The sequence below is a fragment of the Pelodiscus sinensis genome, chromosome 28 (genome assembly GCF_052426305.1).
Source record: "Pelodiscus sinensis isolate ZL-2025 chromosome 28, ASM5242630v1, whole genome shotgun sequence".
In the NCBI taxonomy this organism is placed as follows: Eukaryota; Metazoa; Chordata; order Testudines; family Trionychidae; genus Pelodiscus; species Pelodiscus sinensis.
This window is the reverse complement of record NC_143079.1, coordinates 2007644-2026795: the sequence shown is the minus strand read 5'-3', so window position 1 is coordinate 2026795 and position 19152 is coordinate 2007644. Positions and strand designations below refer to the sequence as shown.

General features: G+C 60.4%; 1 protein-coding gene across 2 annotated transcripts in view; it reads left to right on the top strand.

Annotated features, from left to right (window-relative positions):
- Positions 1 to 721: 721 nt before the first annotated feature.
- The window catches only part of PLEKHA2 (pleckstrin homology domain containing A2), a 44839-nt gene continuing 26408 nt past the window's right edge, over positions 722 to 19152 (top strand). Inside the window, exons 1-5 of one of the 2 annotated variants that reach the window (XM_075911001.2) lie at positions 722 to 963; positions 10348 to 10511; positions 13211 to 13267; positions 16135 to 16183; positions 17522 to 17619. In XM_075911001.2, coding sequence (XP_075767116.1) covers positions 10371 to 10511; positions 13211 to 13267; positions 16135 to 16183; positions 17522 to 17619 — 345 coding nt within the window. In that variant the 5' untranslated portion in view covers positions 722 to 963; positions 10348 to 10370. The remainder of the gene's footprint in view (positions 964 to 10347; positions 10512 to 13210; positions 13268 to 16134; positions 16184 to 17521; positions 17620 to 19152) is intronic. The other variant, XM_075911000.2, reaches the window with a different exon arrangement.

Below are 19152 nucleotides of genomic sequence, written 5' to 3'. Positions count from 1 at the left end.
GCTCCATATTCTGATAGCTCTTAGCCACCGGGCCGTGTCGACACAGCTCTGTCGTCAGAAGCCCGCGCGTGAACCTTTGCTGACAAAACACTTCGTCCCCCCACGAGCGGCTTCCATTTGCTGGTGGGAGCGCTCGCCGCGCAGGAGCTGTAGCAGAACTTTGTCGCTGGCAGGGGGAGAGGACCCGTGAGCAACACAAGTATTGTGGCTCGAGGGCCCGTGTCCACACGCTGCCACCCTCAGTTCCCCGGAGAAGGATTTTTTCTGGCTTCTGAGGCACCCTGCTGCTGTGCCTAGGTCCCTGGCGTCAGGGGAAGGCCGGGCCCGGCACAGTGCGGGGCGTGGGGTCTGCACTTTCGCTGGGTGGGATTACTCGTGCGCCTTCGTGTCCTGAGCGCCGAGGCCTCATGATGCGCCAGGACCTACCTGCGGCTCCCAGCCCCAGGAGATACCCGGGCCCCTTGCCAAGCCGCCCCCTTCTGTTCGTGCAGCACAGCAGCAGCGCTCGGGCCGGCGCGGCGCCCAGCATGTTCCGGCAAACACCAGAGACCCAGCGCCCTGGGCCACCCGGGCTGCTGCGCGGCGGCTCTCGGGCCCTCCTGCGTTTGGACACGCACCGCGCGCCGCCAGGAAAGCGCTGGGTGCGGGGTGCGGGCCGGGGGGGGGGGAGTTTGTGCAAAGTTGCACTTTTCTCCACGGGGGTGAGAACTGACTCGCGGACCCCCCCGCCCCGCGGCCTGTGGGTAGGGGGGCGCCGGGCCGGGCTCTGCCCGCTCCGCCTGCCTGGGGCAGCCGCCCGGCCCTGCGCCCGGCCCGGCGCGCACCCGGCGCGCACTCACATCCGGGGCTGGCTCTGCTGCGAAGGCGAAGCGCAATGAACCCGGAAAACCCCGCGCCGGACGGAGCTGCGAGCGAGCGAGCGGAGCGCTGCGCCCGGCTGGCCATGCCCGCAGACGCCGCTGGGTGAGTGGGCCGGAGCGGGCGGCTCGGGGGGCTGGGAGGTCGACGCCCCAGTGTAGCCCCTGCCCCCGGGGACAGCACCGCCGTGGGGCGCGGTCGTGCCAGGCTGACCCCCCTTTCTCCGGGTGGCCGCGATCGGGGAGAGGCTGGGCTAACCCCGGGTGGTAGCGGGGGGGGGATTTCTGGGGCGCCCTGGGAGCATCCAGGCACAGACCCGCTCCTTTCTCAGTCAGACCCGGGCTGTTTGAGCTCCCCCCCCCCCCCCAGGGGGCTTGTCCCTGTGCCCCACGGCTCCCTGCAGACCCCAACCGGCCTTTCATGCCCGGGTATCCTTCGGGGAGCCGGCAAAGGGCCCCCCCCGTTCTGCGTCTCCACGGGAACGTGCCTGGGCATGCCTGCAATTCAGGGTTTGGGGGTTTACGGTGACCTGGTCACAGCAGGCTCCTTGGGAAGGTTTTAATTCAGCCCATGCGCTCTGCTCTGGCTCCTGGCGGAGGGGTTCTCTGTAGCCCTGCCCTGGCTCCCAGGACTTTCCTGGACTTCAGGGGTTGGGGTCTAGCACCCACAAAGGGCTTCCATTGGCATGAATGCGAGCTCCGTCCAGCCTGCGCCGTCCCAACGGACCAGAGGAGTCTCCTGCAGCTCGGAAGCCAGCAGCTTCCCTGTGGGGTGCGGTTACAAAGGGGAAAGCCGCGATCGAGTTGGTTTGAAAGCCTTGGCCTATTGCAAGAACCTTTTCCTAACAGGCCCTGGAAGTTTCACTGCCTGCCTCCCTAGGGACAGGCCTTGGCACTTTCCTCAATAGCAGTGTGTCGTGTTTCTGTGCCCCTCAACCTTCCCCAGCAGAATATTTACGGGTGGGAAGACTGAAGTGGAGAGGCTCAGCGCCACGTTTTCGAGGGTGGCCGCTGGCTTGTGTGTGTGTGCGTTTGTCATTGCCCAAAATGCTGGCCCCAGTGAGTGGAATACGGCCAGTGGGTTGGGGAGAAGGTGGGATTAGAGTTTAGGTCCAGAGTCCCAGTTGCTGGTGAGTTTCACTCGATGGAGTTGTCTCTGGCGGTTCTTTGATGAAGAGGGTGACGCGGCGCTGACATACTTAACCTCTCCACTGCCAGGCCTTCCTTGGGGCAGGGTGATTGTGGAACAAGGACAAATGTTTGGAATGAGCCTGGGTTTTATGGCTGACGCTGTTCCACAATAAGTACATCTGTTCTCCCGCTCGCCTGCCCTTCCTCTGGAAACTGCCAGCACGCTAAGAGTTAACGGGGAGACTTCAATGAAGGTGCATTCAGAGAGCAGAGGTAAACGGAAGTGGGGTTTGCAGATTTGATCGTGTCACAAAAAGGCTAAATGATCCCTTCTCGTCCCGGAGGCTGTTTTCATAACTGTGCGCTCGGTGGTCGGTGCCTTGGAAGGGAAGAGGCTTGGTGGAGGAGGGGTGATAAAGCAGTGGCCCAAGAGAGCCGTGGCATTGAGGTAGCTCTGTGTTATCCCAATAAACTCTTCCGAGAGTGCGGCCGTGGTCTCGGGTCTGTCGGAAAGGCATTGGCCAGGCTGCAGATCCAGAAAGGTAGATCCATGTTGATAGTGATGCTGTTTGCTTGGAGTGGATCCAGCTGAAATGTATCTTGGTTCCCATTGTTTTCAGGGATGCCAGGTACTGAGGCTCTCGCAGTGTCCAGTGCCAGCAGCATACCCTTTTATTGTAACCAATTGCTCTTCCGTTGACAAAACACAGCGCTCCGTGGTGTTATCTTTGGCATTGCGCCCTGGATTGACCTGGCTGTGTCATACTGGACCATCTAAGGGCTTGTCTATGCTGGGACATCCAGCCAGTTAATCCAAATTAACTATTCTGAAGTGGAATAGTTACACTGAATTGAATCCCCGTGTGGATGGTACTGTTTGGACTGAAAGTTGCTTTAATTTGGTGTGATTCACTTTGGAAGTGAAGGGCACTTCAGTTCTGAATCATGGTACAGTAATTCCTCATTTAACACTATAGGCGTGTTTCCGAAAATGATCGTGTTAAGTGAGAACGTGTTACGCCGGGTCAATTTTCCCATTGAAAATAATGGAAAAGGTGGGGGTTGAGTTTCAAGCGGTGGTGTCTGTTGGGACCAGGACATGAGGTTGGGGGAGAAAGGGGGCTGGGTTACAGCAGGGAGGGGAGGGGTTTGGCTCTGGGGAAGGGAAGGGGAGGAGAGGGGAGGGGGATTGGGTTGGGAGTATGCTCCTGTGATGGGTCTGCCGGGACCTGCACTGCGTCCAGCGAGGGGGGGTCACCGAGGAATGGTGCCGTGAGCGGCGAACCCTCTGCTGCTTTGCAGGGAGGTGGGGGAAGCCCTGTGCAGCCACCAGCAACGGGCTAGCTGGGGAAATCGTGTTATTCCAGGGACGGTCGTGTAATTCAAAAAACGATCCCTAAAAAAAAACATGCTATCGTGAAAACGTGTTAAGCGGGCACGTGTTAAATGAGGAATTCCCGTATTCCCACGGCGATTTAATGTGGTTTAACTAATTCACTTCAAATTCCTGCCCTTAGTTAATCTGGATTAATTGTCTATCCACATGTAAACTGGGTGGTTGTAGCTGTGCTGGTCCCAGCACATTAGAGCAGCAAAGTGTGGGAGGCAACATCTTTTATTGGACCAGCCTGGGTTCAAAAGCTGCGTCAGTTCCAAAGCTGCTCTCTCGCCAACGAAAGTTGCTGCAATAAAAGGTCTTGCCCCGCCCGCCTTGTCGCTCTGTCCTCCATAAACACATTCTGTCTCTCATGGCTGCCGTGCGCTGGCACTGTGGGAACATGCGTTTGAAGATTTGTTTTTCTTCTCTTTTTGCACTAAGATGGGCATCGGGAGTGCGGCTGTTCCCTGTTGCGGCGGCGGGGGAGAAAGCGAAGGGGCCATAACGTTCATCCCAGGACACATCAAAGGAGCAGGGTCCCTCTCCTTGAGAACAGACATTGCGGGGTTCAGTTCTCGGGAACTTTGCCCCTTGTAGCCCCACGGTTCGTGGAGTTGACAGTGATGCTAGAACGGGGGTGGAAGGCTCTTCAGAGTCCCTTTCCTTTCTCTAACTCCGGGTGGGGCTGTTTTATTCAGGGGCCAGTGCCGGGCCCTTCTGGTATGCTGGGAGAAATCCCAGAGCTTGATTGTCTTCTGCTTTTTTCCATTCACTTCCTTGCTGGTATCATCACGTTAGCTGAACCAGGCGAGGACTGAGAGTTATGGGGGTGGGGAGCTCGAAAGGGGATGCGTTTATGAATTTTTGCTTGTCTATCTTGAAATGGTGATAAAAGGAAAGAATCCCAGAAAGCAGGAGTTTCATTCTGTGTTGAGTTTAGCTGCGTGTTGACATAAATTGGAACCAGTCATGAAATCCTAAGGGCCTAATTCCACGGCTGGGCTTGGGAAATGCTTTAGAGCGGCGCTAGATTTCAGACAGGCTTCCAGAAATCAGATGCAGACTTCACCCAGGGGTTGTAGCTCCGTGTGTTCAGCGTCGTTCCCCCGCTCGTAAATCATCATGTATGTAACTCAAAGTCTAACGGGACGTGCTCTTCTGATTGCTAGGCCTTCAGGGACTCCTTAGCGGTTCTAAATGATGCTCACTGGTTGTAAAGCATCAGCACAACTCGGTTTCTTTGCCTTTTTGCAGTCAGTTCTCTGCGGCTGCGAAGGTACAGTCGTCCACTGTTGTAGGATACAGACAATAGAAACGTGTGTAATCTATTCCAGCCTGTGTCCTTGCACTAGTGACTAAATCAGCTGTTTGTTCTAACAATCTCCGAATGGAAGTAATTGGTGACTGAGTTCTGGCTGTGAAGTAAGAGGCCTTCAAGTCATTATAGGCTCTACTAGCCTTATCCTGTCATTCTTCCTTTATTAGTGTGTTGTGAGCCAGTGTCAGGGCTGTGAGCTAACGATGGGTAACCGTGGTTCTATGCAAATAGGCCTGCGGTAGGAAATGCTAGGGAAGAACAGATCAACGGTACGTTCAGCTTCTGTTCCCCCTCCAGCAGGGGACGACGCCAGAGTTGAAATATGCAGGCGTGTAGCCTTCCCAGAATGCATCTCCCCGTGCAGCCGGTTGGCCGATTTGTACGTTGTTTGAAGGGGTCAGATACTGCGTGAGGGTTGGGTTTTACAACAAGATTGAACTCTTTTGGGAAAACTCGTCCTGACTCCAGCTGGATTGCCGGAGCTGGGAGACAGGAGAATCCCGCTCATGGTACTGCAGCTGGTTCTAAGGCGGCGGGTTGGGGGGCTGCACCCTCTGTCCGGCAGCATCCTCCCCAGGGCGAAGGGCCTGCACGCAGCTTGCCCCCCGGTAGCACGCGCCAAACGAGCACATGCTGGAACTTCACGCTCAGCGCGATCAGTATCTCCTCTGCCCGCTGATGTGCACATCTAGCAGGGCAACCTGAGGGTGGTCGCTGCCACCTTGTCCTGCACAGAAGGAGCATCTTGATCGCACTTGTGTTAATCGAGGCAGAACAAAACCCATAAGCGGCTGCAGCATTTTTGTCCAGCCGTTCACACTCGGCTGCAGGGAAAGGGTTCTGCGGCCCCGAATGTCCCGGTGCTTGAATTGGGAGAATCTGCGATCGCCTGTTAGTACAGGTGGAACCTCTCTGGGGCCAGCGACATCGTGGGCCGGTGTGATTTTAGTGAGCTGGGGGTCCACTTATCATGGGTGTGGCTGTTTCCCTCGGTCCCATAAAGTTTGTTTCCAGCCACCAGGCCTGGCTCTCAGTGCTCTGGGCTGTTGTTTAGCTCGAATTTACCCCAAATGTCTTTAAGAGCCCAGCAAGCAGCGGGCGTGTTGGTGATGCTGCCAGACAACGCTGACCTGCCATGGTTCGGCAGTTCTCTGGCTTGGCACCGGTCAGGTTCGCCCTGCCCCGCGATTCTGGCTGCCCCTGGAGCTCTGCTAGCAGAGTAGGTCTCTCCACACGTCAGCTAACGACTGAGGTTAATAAAATAATTTGCCTCTTGATAACGGTCACTTCCAAGTAGCCGTTTGCTGCTGCTCGCCGGCGGCAGCGGCTCCGTTCCGAAGGCCCCGTGATCTATGGGAATGTCACTTGTCAGGGAACGGCCTGGTGCCCCGAGGAGTAGCGGACGGCTACTGCACACGCTCTGCAGCCTGGGAATGCCTTTCCCTTTGGGCCTGGCCTGCCCCCATCGGCATCAGTAGGGGGGCGTTTATTTCAGCGGGGTGGCTTGTGGAGTCAGCAAGGGGGGTCGGCGACCTCCCCGATCACCTCTCTCTTCTCTTCCTCCCCGTCCGACGCACAGTGACTGGCCTCCCCGAACAGTCGCACGGCTGGAACCGCCGGCCGCCTGTAAGTGCGCGCAAGCCCCCCGCCTGGGCACTCCTGTTTCTGTGCCGCGGGGGTCGGGCAGGAGTTGGGTTAAGCTAACCCAAGGCGGGGGCTGCGATACGAAAGGCCGTGTCCGCTCAGGGATCGGTGCTGCTTTAACGACGCCCCTTCGTCACCCTGTCACAGCTCCCCCGTGTCTGCAGAGCCTGGGAAAGCCAGCGCTGGCTGACTCCTTTGGCCGGGGCCCAGTGCTGTGCTGTGCATTGTCTTGTCTCTGAGGCAGTGGCTTAATGGATTAATAATTAACATAGATTCCAGATCTGCTCCAGGTCTCCTGTGTTCTGTCTGGGCCCAATGGCTCATCTGATTCTCAGGCGGTCCAAAGGTCTCCAAGCCGGAATCCCCCCTCCCCGCCCTCCAGCCTGTGGGCGGCTCTGAGTAAGACTGCTGGCAATCCCCTGCGTTAACAGGCGTGCGCTAGGCTTGGTCAGAGCAGCCCCCGTCTCGGCTGGGTGCTCCTTCCGGGCCAGTCAACCCTCTCGTCTCCTCCCGCCCTGCTTCCGAGCATCCCCAGGGCTCGAAACTGCTGATGCTGGGAACAGGAGCAGAGGGCAGCAGACACTTTTATTCTCTATCCCCTTTGTCCGACTCCTGGACAGTCCGGTCCTACAGGGCTGCCCCCATCAGATCCCATCCCAAATGTCCAGGCAATGGCAAGTTTCCTCCTTAGCTGCCCTTGGTGCTGCCAATTTTAGTGGCACTCGCTTGCTGCCTTGGCCTCGCCTGTCTGCTCACAGCCCAGCTATACCCATTGGATGTTTGTAGCCAGCCCTTCTGCGTGTACAGCTCCCCTCCCACTCCGCCACCCAACAGTCACCATCATTAAGAAGGAGGCTTCTTGCCCAAGGCAGTTCTAAGGTTCGCTGCCTTCTCGGCTCCTCGACAGCGCCTGACTCGCCACTGCTCTGCACCTGGCGTTGGCATGGCGATCCGTGCAAAGTAGGTCGGGGGTTCGTGTCTTGTGCGCGCAGGTAGATGAGGACAGTGTGCACGGCCGGGGAGAGTCTATCCCATAGAGCACATCTGGAGTGAGCTCCCCCGTAGAGCCTGATTCACCAGTGGGTCTTGAGCGGGAAGCAGGGCTGTTACAAACCGGTGACTGTAGTAACGGTGTAGCCACTAAGAATCCTAGCAGTGACGTGGTTACACGCTGGCTCCCTGGGAGTGGGGCTGGCGGACAGTCGCTCCAGGCTGCTGGTACCGCACTGCAGATTCTCTTTTAAACGGGCTCCCCGTGAGCACTGGATCCTGCCTGCCCCCGAGGAGCCGGCTTGCTGCCCTGTGTGACTGGGTGACCGATGAGCTCGTGCTGATGGGTTACCCGTTGAAACAGCTGCACCGTTACGTCCTTCGTGTGAAGCGCTGCCGCACCACTGGGGTGAGGTTTTGCACCCACTTTGCACTGATTGTAAATGACGGCTTGTAAGGCAACTCTAGCAAGGGGTGCTAGCACAGACCAGCTGCAGGGGCGGCGGGTATAAGGGGCGGGGCAAGGCAATGCCTTCCCCAACCGCCAGGCATGGCTCCGCCCACGCTCCGCCCCCCAGGATGCTTCACATGGCATTCGCGGGGTGGATGTTGCTCAGCCGTGCTGAGGCTACGGGTCTGGGGCAGTGCACCCAACCCATGCTACAGGGCTGGAGAGCTTGCCCCAGAGATGGGGGGGCGGGGCTTGGCTCCTGAGGGAGGCGGGGCCTTGGGCAGAAGGGGCGGGGCTAGGGGTTTGCCTGCCCCAGCCCTACATTCACCAGCCGCCAGGGTCCCAGCCACCACCCGTCACACCTGGTCCCTTGTTCTTCTCCCTCCCTGACTGTCTCTCAGGTGCCTGAGCCCGGGGCTGGCAGGCAGGGAGCTTCGTTCTCCACAGGGCGGACCCTTCCCGCGTTCTCGTCCTTCCCGCTGAACAGCTCTCGACTTCTTCAGAGGGACGGTTTGTTCCTGCTCAGGCCGCCGCTGTTCTCAAGCGCTGCCCGGCTGCAGGGGAGAGTCCCTGTGGGACAGGGGCGTTCGGAGGCGAGGTGGCAGGTTGAGGGGGGCCCTGAGTAACAAGGGTCCTGCTGGAAGGTGTTGGTGGCTCGAGTAGATCTAGTGACACTTTTTTATCCAGAGAGGGCCTGATCGTCGCTGCTCACTCTGCATCCCAGCCCTGCGCATGTCCTGCGGGAGTTGCACTTTGTTTTCCATGCCGGCGAGTGTGCCCAGGAGCATGCCGGGGAGCGTGTCGGGGAGCATGCTGGCGAGCGTGCCTAGGAGCATGCCGGGGAGCGTGTCGGGGAGCATGCTGGCGAGTGTGCCCAGGAGCATGCCGGGGAGCGGGTCGGGGAGCATGCTGGCGAGCGTGCCTAGGAGCGTGCCGGCGAGCGTGCCGGTGGGTATGCCTAGGAATGTGCCGACGAGCGTGCCGACGGGTATGCCTAAGAGCATGCCGGCGAGCGTGCCCAGGAGTGTGCCTAGTAGTGTGCTGGCGGGTATGCCTAGGAACGTGCCTAGGAGCGTGCCGACGAGCGTACTGGTGGGTTTGCCTGGGAGTGTGCTGAGGAGCGTACTGGTGGGTATGCCTGGGAGCGTGCCGGGGAGCGTGCCTAGGAGCGTGCTGGCGGGTATACCTAGGAACGTGCCTAGGAGCGTGCCGACGAGCGTGCTGGTGGGTATGCCTGGGAGCGTGCCGGGGAGCATGCCTAGGAGCGTGCCGGCGGGTATGCCTCGCAGCGTGCCTAGGAGCGTGCCGACGAGCGTGCCGATGAGCATACCTAGGAGCGTGCCTTCTCTTTCTTGCGCTCTGCCGTTCTTGGGCTGTGAGACTTGTGCCTTGCTCTCCTGGCTGGTCACCATCTGCGGTTCTTGTCTGGTTTGGTTTGGCCAGGGGCTGCTGGCTGCGAGTTCGCCGTTTCCTGGACACCTGGGGAGTAGAACTGGGCTGTTCTCTTGCTGCTCTTGTCCTGCTCAGTCCTGGCGCTGTTGTTCCCCTGCGGCCTGCTGCTGCGATCCTGTGACGAGCGCGCTCAGGCAGTGAGTTGCTGAGGAGCTGGCAGCGACAGAGCCCAGCTGCAGTGCCCGGAAGCTCCGTGCGCTCTGGGCTCAGGCAGTTCCGCAGGGGAGCTATTTCGGTCACTCTCCTTTGTGTGGCTGGTTCACCCGGCTCCCCAGTGTGTCCAGAGCCAGGGAACTCCGGTTGGGGGGCCTGCGTGTGTCCCCAGGACCTTGAATTCCCCACTTTGTGATGACCTGTCCGATTTGGTCTTTCATTAGATAACTTGCCGGTAGCAGAAACCTGCGGGGGGAGGGGGCGTTGGTTTGGCTTTGCCCCGTGCCAGGACATGGCAGATCCTAGCACAGGCAGCGGGAAGTTGGGATACTCGTTTGAATACCGTCCAAGGGCTCAGTCCGGCAGCTGACCCTGCCACCTGTTCAGCAGCGTTCTTACCAGGGATGTTAAAATGCAAGTACTCGATTCCACGTGTAGCCACTGAAAACGTCAGCGATTACACGCGAGGCGGCAGCCAGCTCCTCGGGAGACCGCGCATGCCAGGAGCCGGCTTATAAACCAGCTCCCATGGAGCCAGCTGCTGCCCTGCGCTGCTGCCTCTGATACAGAGGGCTCCAGAGCCGGACAGCAGTGGCTGCCAGGAGCGGGTGCGTGTGGGGAGCCAGCTCTTAAGACGGCTCCCTGTGCGTACTGGCTCCCGCTTGCCGCCTCGCGCTGCTGTATCAAAGGCAGCAGCCAGCTCCCTGGGAGCCGTGTGGAGCTGTTTGGGTAACCGGCTCAGAGAAGAGAAATGCTCCTGGGTTACATGTGACCCAGAGCGACGGCTCCCTCGTGCCTGGGTGCTTCCGCCTGCCTGCCCAGACCTGGTGAGGGAGCTGTCCCCCAGCTCTAGCCTGGGGCAGGGGCAGCGAGGTGCGGGGGGGCCCTTGTGGAACCTTTCTCTGCCCTGGCGGCCCGGGGGGGCGGCTTGGGGAGCGCCCTGGCTTCATCTGCAGGCCTTGGTGTTTTCTAGGGTGATGCTACAAGAAGCCCGGAATGCCTTATGTGGATCGGCAGGATCGGATCTGTGGGTTTCTGGACATTGAAGAAAATGAGACCTGCGGCAAGTTTCTGCGCAGATATTTCATCCTGGACACCCAGGCCAATTCTCTCATGTGGTACATGGACAACCCCCAGGTGAGGCCCCGAGCGCACGCCGGCCGGCAGGATTCCAGGGGCCGCCCGCGAGAGATTTCTGTTGCCGTTGCCTGCACCGGATGGCGTGGTTCCGGCCGGTACGGGTCCCTGCCCGTATTGCTGAAGGGATGCGCGTGCATGGCCAGGGCGCGTGCAGTGGGGTGTGCGCCGATTGCACGCAGCACGGTGGGAGCCGCGCGCTCGCCCTGCAGCCAATCCCAGTGCTGCTACGTCCTAGCGACACGAGCGCCGGGAACCAAACTCCCCTCTCCCGGGAGCCTGCCTTGGTCACAGCTGTCTTGTGGCCTGCTGAGATGAAGGTCGCTCGCTAGCCTGGGCTGCCAGGGCTGTTGCAGAGTATGGCAGATCTCCCTGCCGGTCACGCTTCACAGCTCTCAGGGCTCCTGCTTCCTGCTTTATGCTGTGTCTGCCCCTCCCGCTCAGGGCCTCTTGAGAAGCGGCTGCGTTTGGTACGAGCTGGCTCTTAGTCACAGACCTCTCCCCCGGTTCGCTCGGACACGCCGGCAGGGCCAGCTGTGCTCACATGCACACGGGATTCACTTAGACAGCGAGGCTGCTGAAATCCCAGGAACTGGTATCGCTTTTTTTCAGTTGGCTTCACCTTTTCCTCTCCCCCAGTCTATTGAACCAGCGTCAAGCTCTACTTAAGAGGAGCAGAAATAGCAGGTTGTGTGCTGGGAAAAGTGCGTTTCCCGATGCCCGGAGCCCTGTGCTCAGTGGTCGGGAATGGCCTCTCCCCCGTTCCCATGTTAAAATGGCCTCGGAAGAGTCTCCCGGGCGGTGGGTGCGGTGGTACCGTGTTGGAACGGCTTCTCTTGGGTGAGAGAGACGGGCCTCGAGCTACACAGAGTCCTTCTTTGGCCCTGAGGAACTTTGGTGCCCTTCCCGCTGTCTCACACCTGGACTTTTCCTTGATGCTCTAAGTCAGGCGGAAGAGAGGCTGTTCTGGGACGGAGACAGGAAGGAAGTGGGGGGCAGGGGCAGCCCGCTCCACTGTGCTTTGGTGTGAATACGTCGCGCTGCGCTCAGTAAGAAACCTGGGGGGGTAAATCTGGTGCTCGTGTATCCCACACTCCTCCTGGGGGTGGGCCGCTGCCCCAGGGCGAGGCACTGCGACAAGAAGTCTGCTCTGAGAGCCAGCTGCAGGGTCCATGCCCCGAGGTCCCAGGTTCGGTTCCGCCTCTCGGCCGTACCCTCGCCCGACCGTGGGCTACGCTGGGGCTGATGGATGGTTTTCCGCTCCAGGCCTGATCCAAAGCCCGTGAACTCTGCGGAGACTCTGGCCGGCTTCAGAGGGTTTGCATCACGCCCCTGGCGGGAGCCTGGTGCCGGGTCACTTCACCGAAGCGGCATTAGGCTGCGTGCGGCTGGGCGCTGCCCCACCGGTCCCGGTGAGCTGGGTTGCTCTGTGCTGGGCGCGCTGGAATGGGAACTGCGATCAGTCCGTGCGAGCATGTGTCACAAGTGCCCCTGAATTCCCCTCACCCTCAGACTGGATCCGAGACAACGGAAACTAGCAAGGCTCCCGGCCTCAGCCAGGGGGTGGAAAACCGGGGCCGGCGGTCGGGGGGGAGGGGCAGCCCCGTCCCACGGCTGGCTCTGAGCCAGAAGATGCAGTGATTGGTCACTCTCCCTGATCTTCCTCGGAGGGCAGCTGATAGCTGTGGGTAGGGTGCAGGGCTGCTCTCATGAGTCACTCGCCCCGGCTGCCCGCTGCTCGCTGCGTGGACCGGGCGGGGCTGCCACTGGCTTCCTCTTTCTCCTTTTGCCAAATATGGAAAATGAAGTGTAATGGGCAGAGTGTTTTGCATGAGCTGAACCCCGGTCAGGCCCCAGTCCAGCGGGGCCCAGGCCTCGCGGCCCCCTGGCTTCGGCGAGACGCGGCTGCTCCGAGCTGAGCCGAAGAGGGACCCGCTCGAGCGCACATGTCACGTGGAAGGGGCCCCGGACTGCAGCTGCCTGCCCTGGATATTGCTCCACGCATTGCAAGAAGAGACTGCAGCCAGGCGGCCCGTGTGCCCGGTGCTCCCGAGCCAGGCCACTGCTGCTTTGGGCCGTGAATCCTGGGAGAGACAGCCCTGCGCCAGGACGCTTGGTCTCCATTCCGCCAGCTCCGTGTCCAGGCGATAACCAAGCCGATACAGCATTGGTCATCCTGGCAATGGGGTCAGCAGAATATGCTCACCAGAGCCGGGGGGCTGGCGGTTTCTGGCTGCTGCGGCTGGCAGCTCTGGGAGCGGTCGCGGTATTTACTACAGCGATTACAAAAAGAATAAAAGGTGAGCGGCGGGAATCTCCTCCTTGTGCCTGAGCACGACTCATGGCTGGCCGGGCGTGCATTGCTCAGCTTTGTAATCGCGGCTCCCGGTGCAGTGCCATTTGTAATCTGTGCCCAGCACCGTGGTCTCTGGCCTCTTGGCTAATGCTGAAGAACAAAACAACTTTCCCTGGGCACTAAGCCGGGCCGGGCAGCGCGCCTCTCCTGCCGAGCCGAGGCATCGTGATGGGTCTCGCGCCAGGGTCAATGCCCGCTCATCACATGAACCCGCAAAAGCTGATGCCCAAATAGACCTGTTAGTCTCCGAGGGGCCACTGGGCCCCGCACTGGCTGTTCAGAGCACGCCGCTTGTGTGTGGCTCTTGAGTGTTTGACTCTTAATGTTCTTTACTGTTTTGCAGAATCTGGCGCTCGGGTCCGGAGCAGTTCGATCTTTACCGCTGTCCTATATATCCAAGGTAATGGGAGGGTGGAGCCTCACAACTCTTGTGCTGTGGGAGGTGGCCCAGGCCTGGAGCTAAGCGAACGGCCTGCCCAGTGCAGCAACGTGGAGGAGTCCAGAGTCACTCGCTCGGTGCTGCTGCTGCCTAGAACTGGGCGGGGTTTGTTCTGCAAAATGGGTTGGCAACACACCCTGTCCTTTCGGGAAAATGTGAGTGTGCAGAAAAGCCTGTCTGCTCGGAGGAAATCTGCGTAGGGAACCCCCCGACCGAGCACTGCGGCAGGGCCCAGATACCCCACATGCCACGTAGGGCTGGCTCGGTTCAGGATGTTTCATTGGGAAACAGCTTTTCAAAAGTGAATTCATTGGGAGGTTTTTAGAAATTAAAAAGTTACTGGTTTTAAAAGTTGGAAGTGGGAGCGAAAGGAGTAGTTTGACCTGGAACGAGCGATTCTTTCAGAAATGTGGTGCATGGGAAATGTTGATTTTTTTTTTTAATTTGAAATTGAGGATTTCCCTGCCAGAGTCTCTGCTTCCTGCTGGCTGCCCTGGTCTGCTCTCTGAGTGCAGAGGTCTGCATTGCCTTAGTAAAATGGCCAGGAGGATCGCAGGGGAGGAAGGAGGCTATTTCAGAGTGGGAGGACCCGGAGGCTGTCAGGGAGAGCAGAGTCCAGAGTGGACCGTATGCCCAGCGGGGAGCTGTTTGCAGCTGAAAGCTGGCGGGAGAGCAGCACTTGAAATACATTTCATTGCTCAAAGTGCCCGCCTGGCTCAGTGTCTTGTGGCACCTGCGTTCTCGTGCACATCGATGTGTTTCAGCTTCAGTGAATAAGGGAACGTCAGCAGCTCCCCGTGGGGGGCAGGCAGCTCCCGGATACCGAGGCAGTAGCGTGGGGGGGGGCTGAGCTGTTAACCCCGTGTACACAGCTGCACTGGTCCCATCCCTATAAACAACCCGCTGCGAGTGGCTGACGCTGCACCAGTGTCGTCTGCCTTTATTTCTGGCCTGGGCCTCTCTGAACCTCTGGGGGGGGCCTGTGTATTGGGGGCCTTGTAGAAAAGAGCAGAGGGGAAGCCTGTTACCTTGGCCAGTAACCCCACCCCCACCTTAACGTAGCAGATGAGGTGGGGGTGGGCTGGTTCTGACCGCAGGGTGGCCCGTGTTTGCCAGCTCTGGTTCTGGGGACCTTGGAAAGCTCTTTCCAGAGGGAGGCTGGCGTTGTGGTTAAGGCACTAGCTGGGCGGTGGGAGTTCTGGGTTCAAATCCTGCCTCTGCCCTAGCCCAGATTCTTTATGTGGCCTTGGGTGAGTCACTTAATCTCTGCGTGCCGGTTTATGCACGTGAATCTTTTCCTCCATCTGCGTTAGCGCATGCTCAGGGCTCACGTGCGGCAGGGCTAGACCTCCGGAAGGACCGTGGGAAATGTCACTTGCATAGCACACCTTGGGCAGGGAGCCAGGTGGCTCATATCGTGGCTCTGTGGCCAGGGATCACATGGGTGTCCCTGTCTGCCTGGACGTTCCTCCGTCTGGCTCGTGGTGGCGTGGGGCGGGCTGTACGTCCGCGGGGGTCACTCGCAGTTGGAAGGCCGCCCCCCGGCGCTCTCCCCCTGCTGACTCATGGCTTATTAACTGAGCTCAGCTGGCGCCGGGCTGAGGGATGCAGCCTGCCCGGTTGCAGAAGGAACTCCGCTCATAAATTAGGGGCATTCAAAACGAAATGAAAATTGCTACAGCGCTGGCTTCCGTCGTAAACTGCAGGGTTGGGTTACACCAAGCGGCTGCAACTGCCAATTACGACATGCCAGAGAAATGGAGGCTTGCCCGGGAAGGCATATTTAAAGCATGAGAGGCTGGTTCAGACCAAGGAAGCTTGTCAAAATAAACATCAGGGCCGTGCCTGGAGTCCCGGCCGTGTTCCTCTTCCTGCTCCGTGGCGAGCAGCCCCTGCTGCGTTTCGGTTCCCCGCAGAGCGTGCTTGGTCCAACAGAACCGGATCCTCCCCGGCCCCCTGAGAGCGTCGGCATCCCTGGTGGGGCTGGCGCTGGAGGGGAGGGGCAGCACCAGATGGGAGGCTGCTCCCTTTGGGGTGACTGGGTGCGGTCAGCTCTGCTCGTGAGCGCCGGCTCCACTGTGGGCAGCTCCCGGTGAGCCGCAGCGCTGGCGCGCCTGCAGCCTGCCTCTCGCCGGGCGTGCACAGGGCGTGTCCACGTCTGGCGGCCGCCCTGCGCTCTGCCTGGTCACGTGGCAGGGTGGCTTTGTCACACAGAGGGCTGCCGCTTTCCACGCTCGGCGCTGGCCTCTTCCCAGCCAGAGCAAATGCCGCCACCACGGGGCCGGCTGTCGTGAAACGGCGGCACCACGGCCTGGCAGCGGCGGAGGTTTGGTGCGCCAGGAAGAGCAATTCCGCCACTGTACAGCATGTGGCCCCCGTGCTGAGATGGCAGCGCTCGGTGATCTGCGCCTGGTGCCGTGGCCACGCGTGGACTTGCACGCACGCTCGGAACCACATTCACCAGAACATTCTTATCAGGGAATCCCCGGGCGGGCAGAGACCCCGGAGGCATCGAGTCCAGCCAGGGGGACCCTGACCCTGACCCTAGCCCAATGCAGGAGCAGCCCCGACTCAACCGGGCCAGCCAGGACTCAGAACCCGCTGGGGCCCAGGACGAGGAAAGCCCCCGGGTTGGCTAGTGGACGCCGCGGAGGCCTAGAGGCGGTGCTGATGAGCCCTGCTCATTCGTCACGTTCATTCTGCTTTGGGTCGAGCTCGCTTGAGCGCCTCCCCATTCGCAAAGGGCCCTAGCGCAGAGCTGAGTGAGCGCGATGCGTCCATGGAACGGCCCCATCTCCCTGCCGCTAACCTGCCGTCTCTCTCCCCAGGTCAGCGTCGCCACCCCGAAACAGAAACCGAAAGTCCCCTTCTGCTTCGGTGAGTGGAAGGCACAAGAATGGGGGGGGGGGGGGGGTGACTCAAAGGGGCCCAGGCTCGCGGCTGCCACCGTTGTTGCTGCAGCCACGGCAGCGGCTGCGCCCTTGAAATCACTGCTGGAGCTCCGTGTGGCTCTGCGTGGCTCAGAGGGCTGGCGGGGGGTGGGGAGGGCTGGGGCACCGTGCTCCAGGTGGCACTGACAGCTGGCTGCTCTGGCCCCGCCCCTTCCACCGAAGCCCCGCCCCTTCCCAGCGGTGGGGGCCCACAAGTTTAGTACGTGGATGCAGGGGAGTGGATCAGCCCCAGCCCATGGCGGGACTGAGCTGGGTTCCAGGAGCGCCCTGGCTGCGGGGCTAGAATAAGGGGGAAAGGGGGTGCTGCGGGTTAAGCCCCCGCGACCCCGGCCCCGAGGGCACGTGCAGGGGACTGCAAGGGCAGCCGGCTCCCGCGGGTTTCGACAAACCCTCGTGCAGCCGGGCGTGTCCCAAGCGTTTCGGTGCAGCACTCCTGGGCGGACGTCTCCGCGGCTGCAGGCGAGAGGGCCCCGCTGGCTGCGAGGTCGGGGGTGGGGAGGGGCCGCGTAGCCCAAGGGGGCTTTCCAGACTCCCCTGTGGCCCCTGGTCGGGGTTTGCTCGGCCTGTGAGCATTGCGGATGCCGCTAGACGCTGTAACCGCTGGCAGCCACCAAAGCTCCCCCGATACCGCCAGTGCCTGGGGTAACTTCTGAGTCGGGTCCTCCCGGTCTCTCCAGGGGTGGCGGGTATAACAGGCCAGGCCCTCCCCACCTGCCAGCCTGGCCCCAGCCTCCACCCCCCTTCAGTGCAGCTCCCCTGGGCAGTCTGGGGTTCAGCCCCACGGACGCTGGGCCTGGGGGAGGCCGGGGCCGTGCGCTGCCCTTTTGCCCCCGCACCCTGTGCCCCAGCCCGGGCTGGGGCCATGCACTGCCCGCTGCTGCTCCCCCACGCTCTGGCTGGGCCTGGGGAAAGCTGGGGTTGCGCACTTCTAGGCTTGCCAGGAGTCCGGTTTGGGGGGGTGGCTTGCACCCACATTGGGGAGGGCGCTGGGCTCCCACAGAGCTTCCCCCAGCCCTCGGTTCACCTGCCGCCCACGAGTCTCTCCCCGTAAATTCCCTGGGGGTTTCAATTCTTCACACCCAGCCTTACGCCCTTGTGGCCACAGCTGCCGCGCTCCACCCCAGAGGTGGCTGCGCTCGGTGGGTCCTTGCCGGGGGTCGGCAGGCGCCGGTGCGGCGGGGGTGGAAGTGGAGAGGTGCTGGCATTGACTTAGTGGAGCCCTGCAGAGCGCTGACCGGCCCCTCTCTGTTCCCTGTGGCGCTAGTTATCAACGCTCGATCTCAGCGCTACTTCCTGCAAGCCAGCGATCAAAAGGACCTGCAGGACTGGGTGGAGGCCCTGAACCGCGCCAGCAAGATCACGGTAGGCTCCCCGGCAGAGAACCGCTTGGAGAAGCCACGTTTCACTTCCTGCTCTGACCTCCCCGCCCGGTCCGCTCGGCAGCCTGCTCCAGGGAATGGCTGCGTCGGGCCGGAGCCTGAGCCCCGCGGGCCTGGGGTTAGCGCGGTGGGAGATTCGTCTCATGATTCATGCTGAGGTTGTGAGTCTCAATCACAAAACTGGGTCGAAACCCTGCTCCCGGCCTGCTGCTGCTTTGGGGCTTTAGTGACGGGTGTGATTTCAATGTGAGAGCGCAAATGACTCCCAGAAAAAGGGGCTGATCTTTTGGTTCTGAAACTCCCGAGAGCTTTAGAGCTGGCAAACGGCACAGGCTCAGATTTCTCAGTGGTTAGACCCACAGTCTGAGCCAGCGTTTCTACTACCCCGGGAGCAGAAGCTACCATTGCAAGCTATCGTCAGTGAACTCTTGCGGAAATCTGGCCTCTGCTGCATGATCTCTCGAGCTTCTTTTCCTTCTCCCATCGCTCTCAATCTGGAGAGCCGATCGTATTTCTAAACAAAGAGACGATAACCACAGTCACTTCCCTGTGCCCTGGCACAGCTGCTCCCTTGGGGAGAGAGGTTTCTCCGGGAGACAGACATGCCCGGCGAGTCCTCGTGCCGCGGTGTTACTGGACGGGTCGGAGGCTGGGAGCCGTGTGTAGCTGATTTCTCGCGGCGGCTATCAAAGGGTTTCTTTCTTGTGCTTAAGTAGTTTGCTTATTTGGATTTTCTCCTTCCTGGCCCGGTCGGTCTCCTGAGACAGCAAACGCTTCGTATGTGGGACCCGGCACAGGGTCCGTGTCTCTGTCTTTCCCCCTCATGTGCCAGTGCATTTGTGAGTGGGCCTGGGACTCTGCTTTGCCGTCTTGGCTGTTGAATGCTCCTTCCAGTGAGAGCTGCTGCCTCCCCCTGCGTGTTGATCGTTTCAGGTGAACGATGGCGCTTCCAGGACCCGGTATGTGTAGAGATCCCTTTGTAGGAGCTGGCTGGGGGAATCTGCTGCGATGAAGGTTGTTGAAGCTCAGCCCAGCATAAGACCCCACATTGGCAGAGCTGACTGGAAGGGGCTGAGCTGAAGGACTCAGGCTCGGTGGGTTTTACTGCGTCGTTCGCTGCCTGGATTGGCACAGCCTGCATACGAAGATGAGCGGCGCTGAGCGAGGTAGCGGCGATCATTAGCCCCGAGCTCCCTTCTCCACGGATCGTCGTCCAGGCAGGGTGCTTTGTGCTACCCGACTGTAGGGTAATAAAACACAAAGCGTTTCATTTTCCAATGGGCAGGACGGGGCCTGCGTTTGCTGCTCGTTTGCCCTCGCCTCTGCCTCTGCAAGTGAACGGGGGGTGCACGTCGGGGTCCCTGCAGCTGCCTGGCTGCCCTGCTCTGATTTGCACCTCTCGTTCGCTCCTGGGTGCAGACAGCTGACCCTGAGGCCATGCAGCTGTCCAGTCGGCCGCTCTCCGGCTGGCGGAAGGTTCGCTCTCCGCTCGTGGGACGCGGATCTGTGTCTTCTT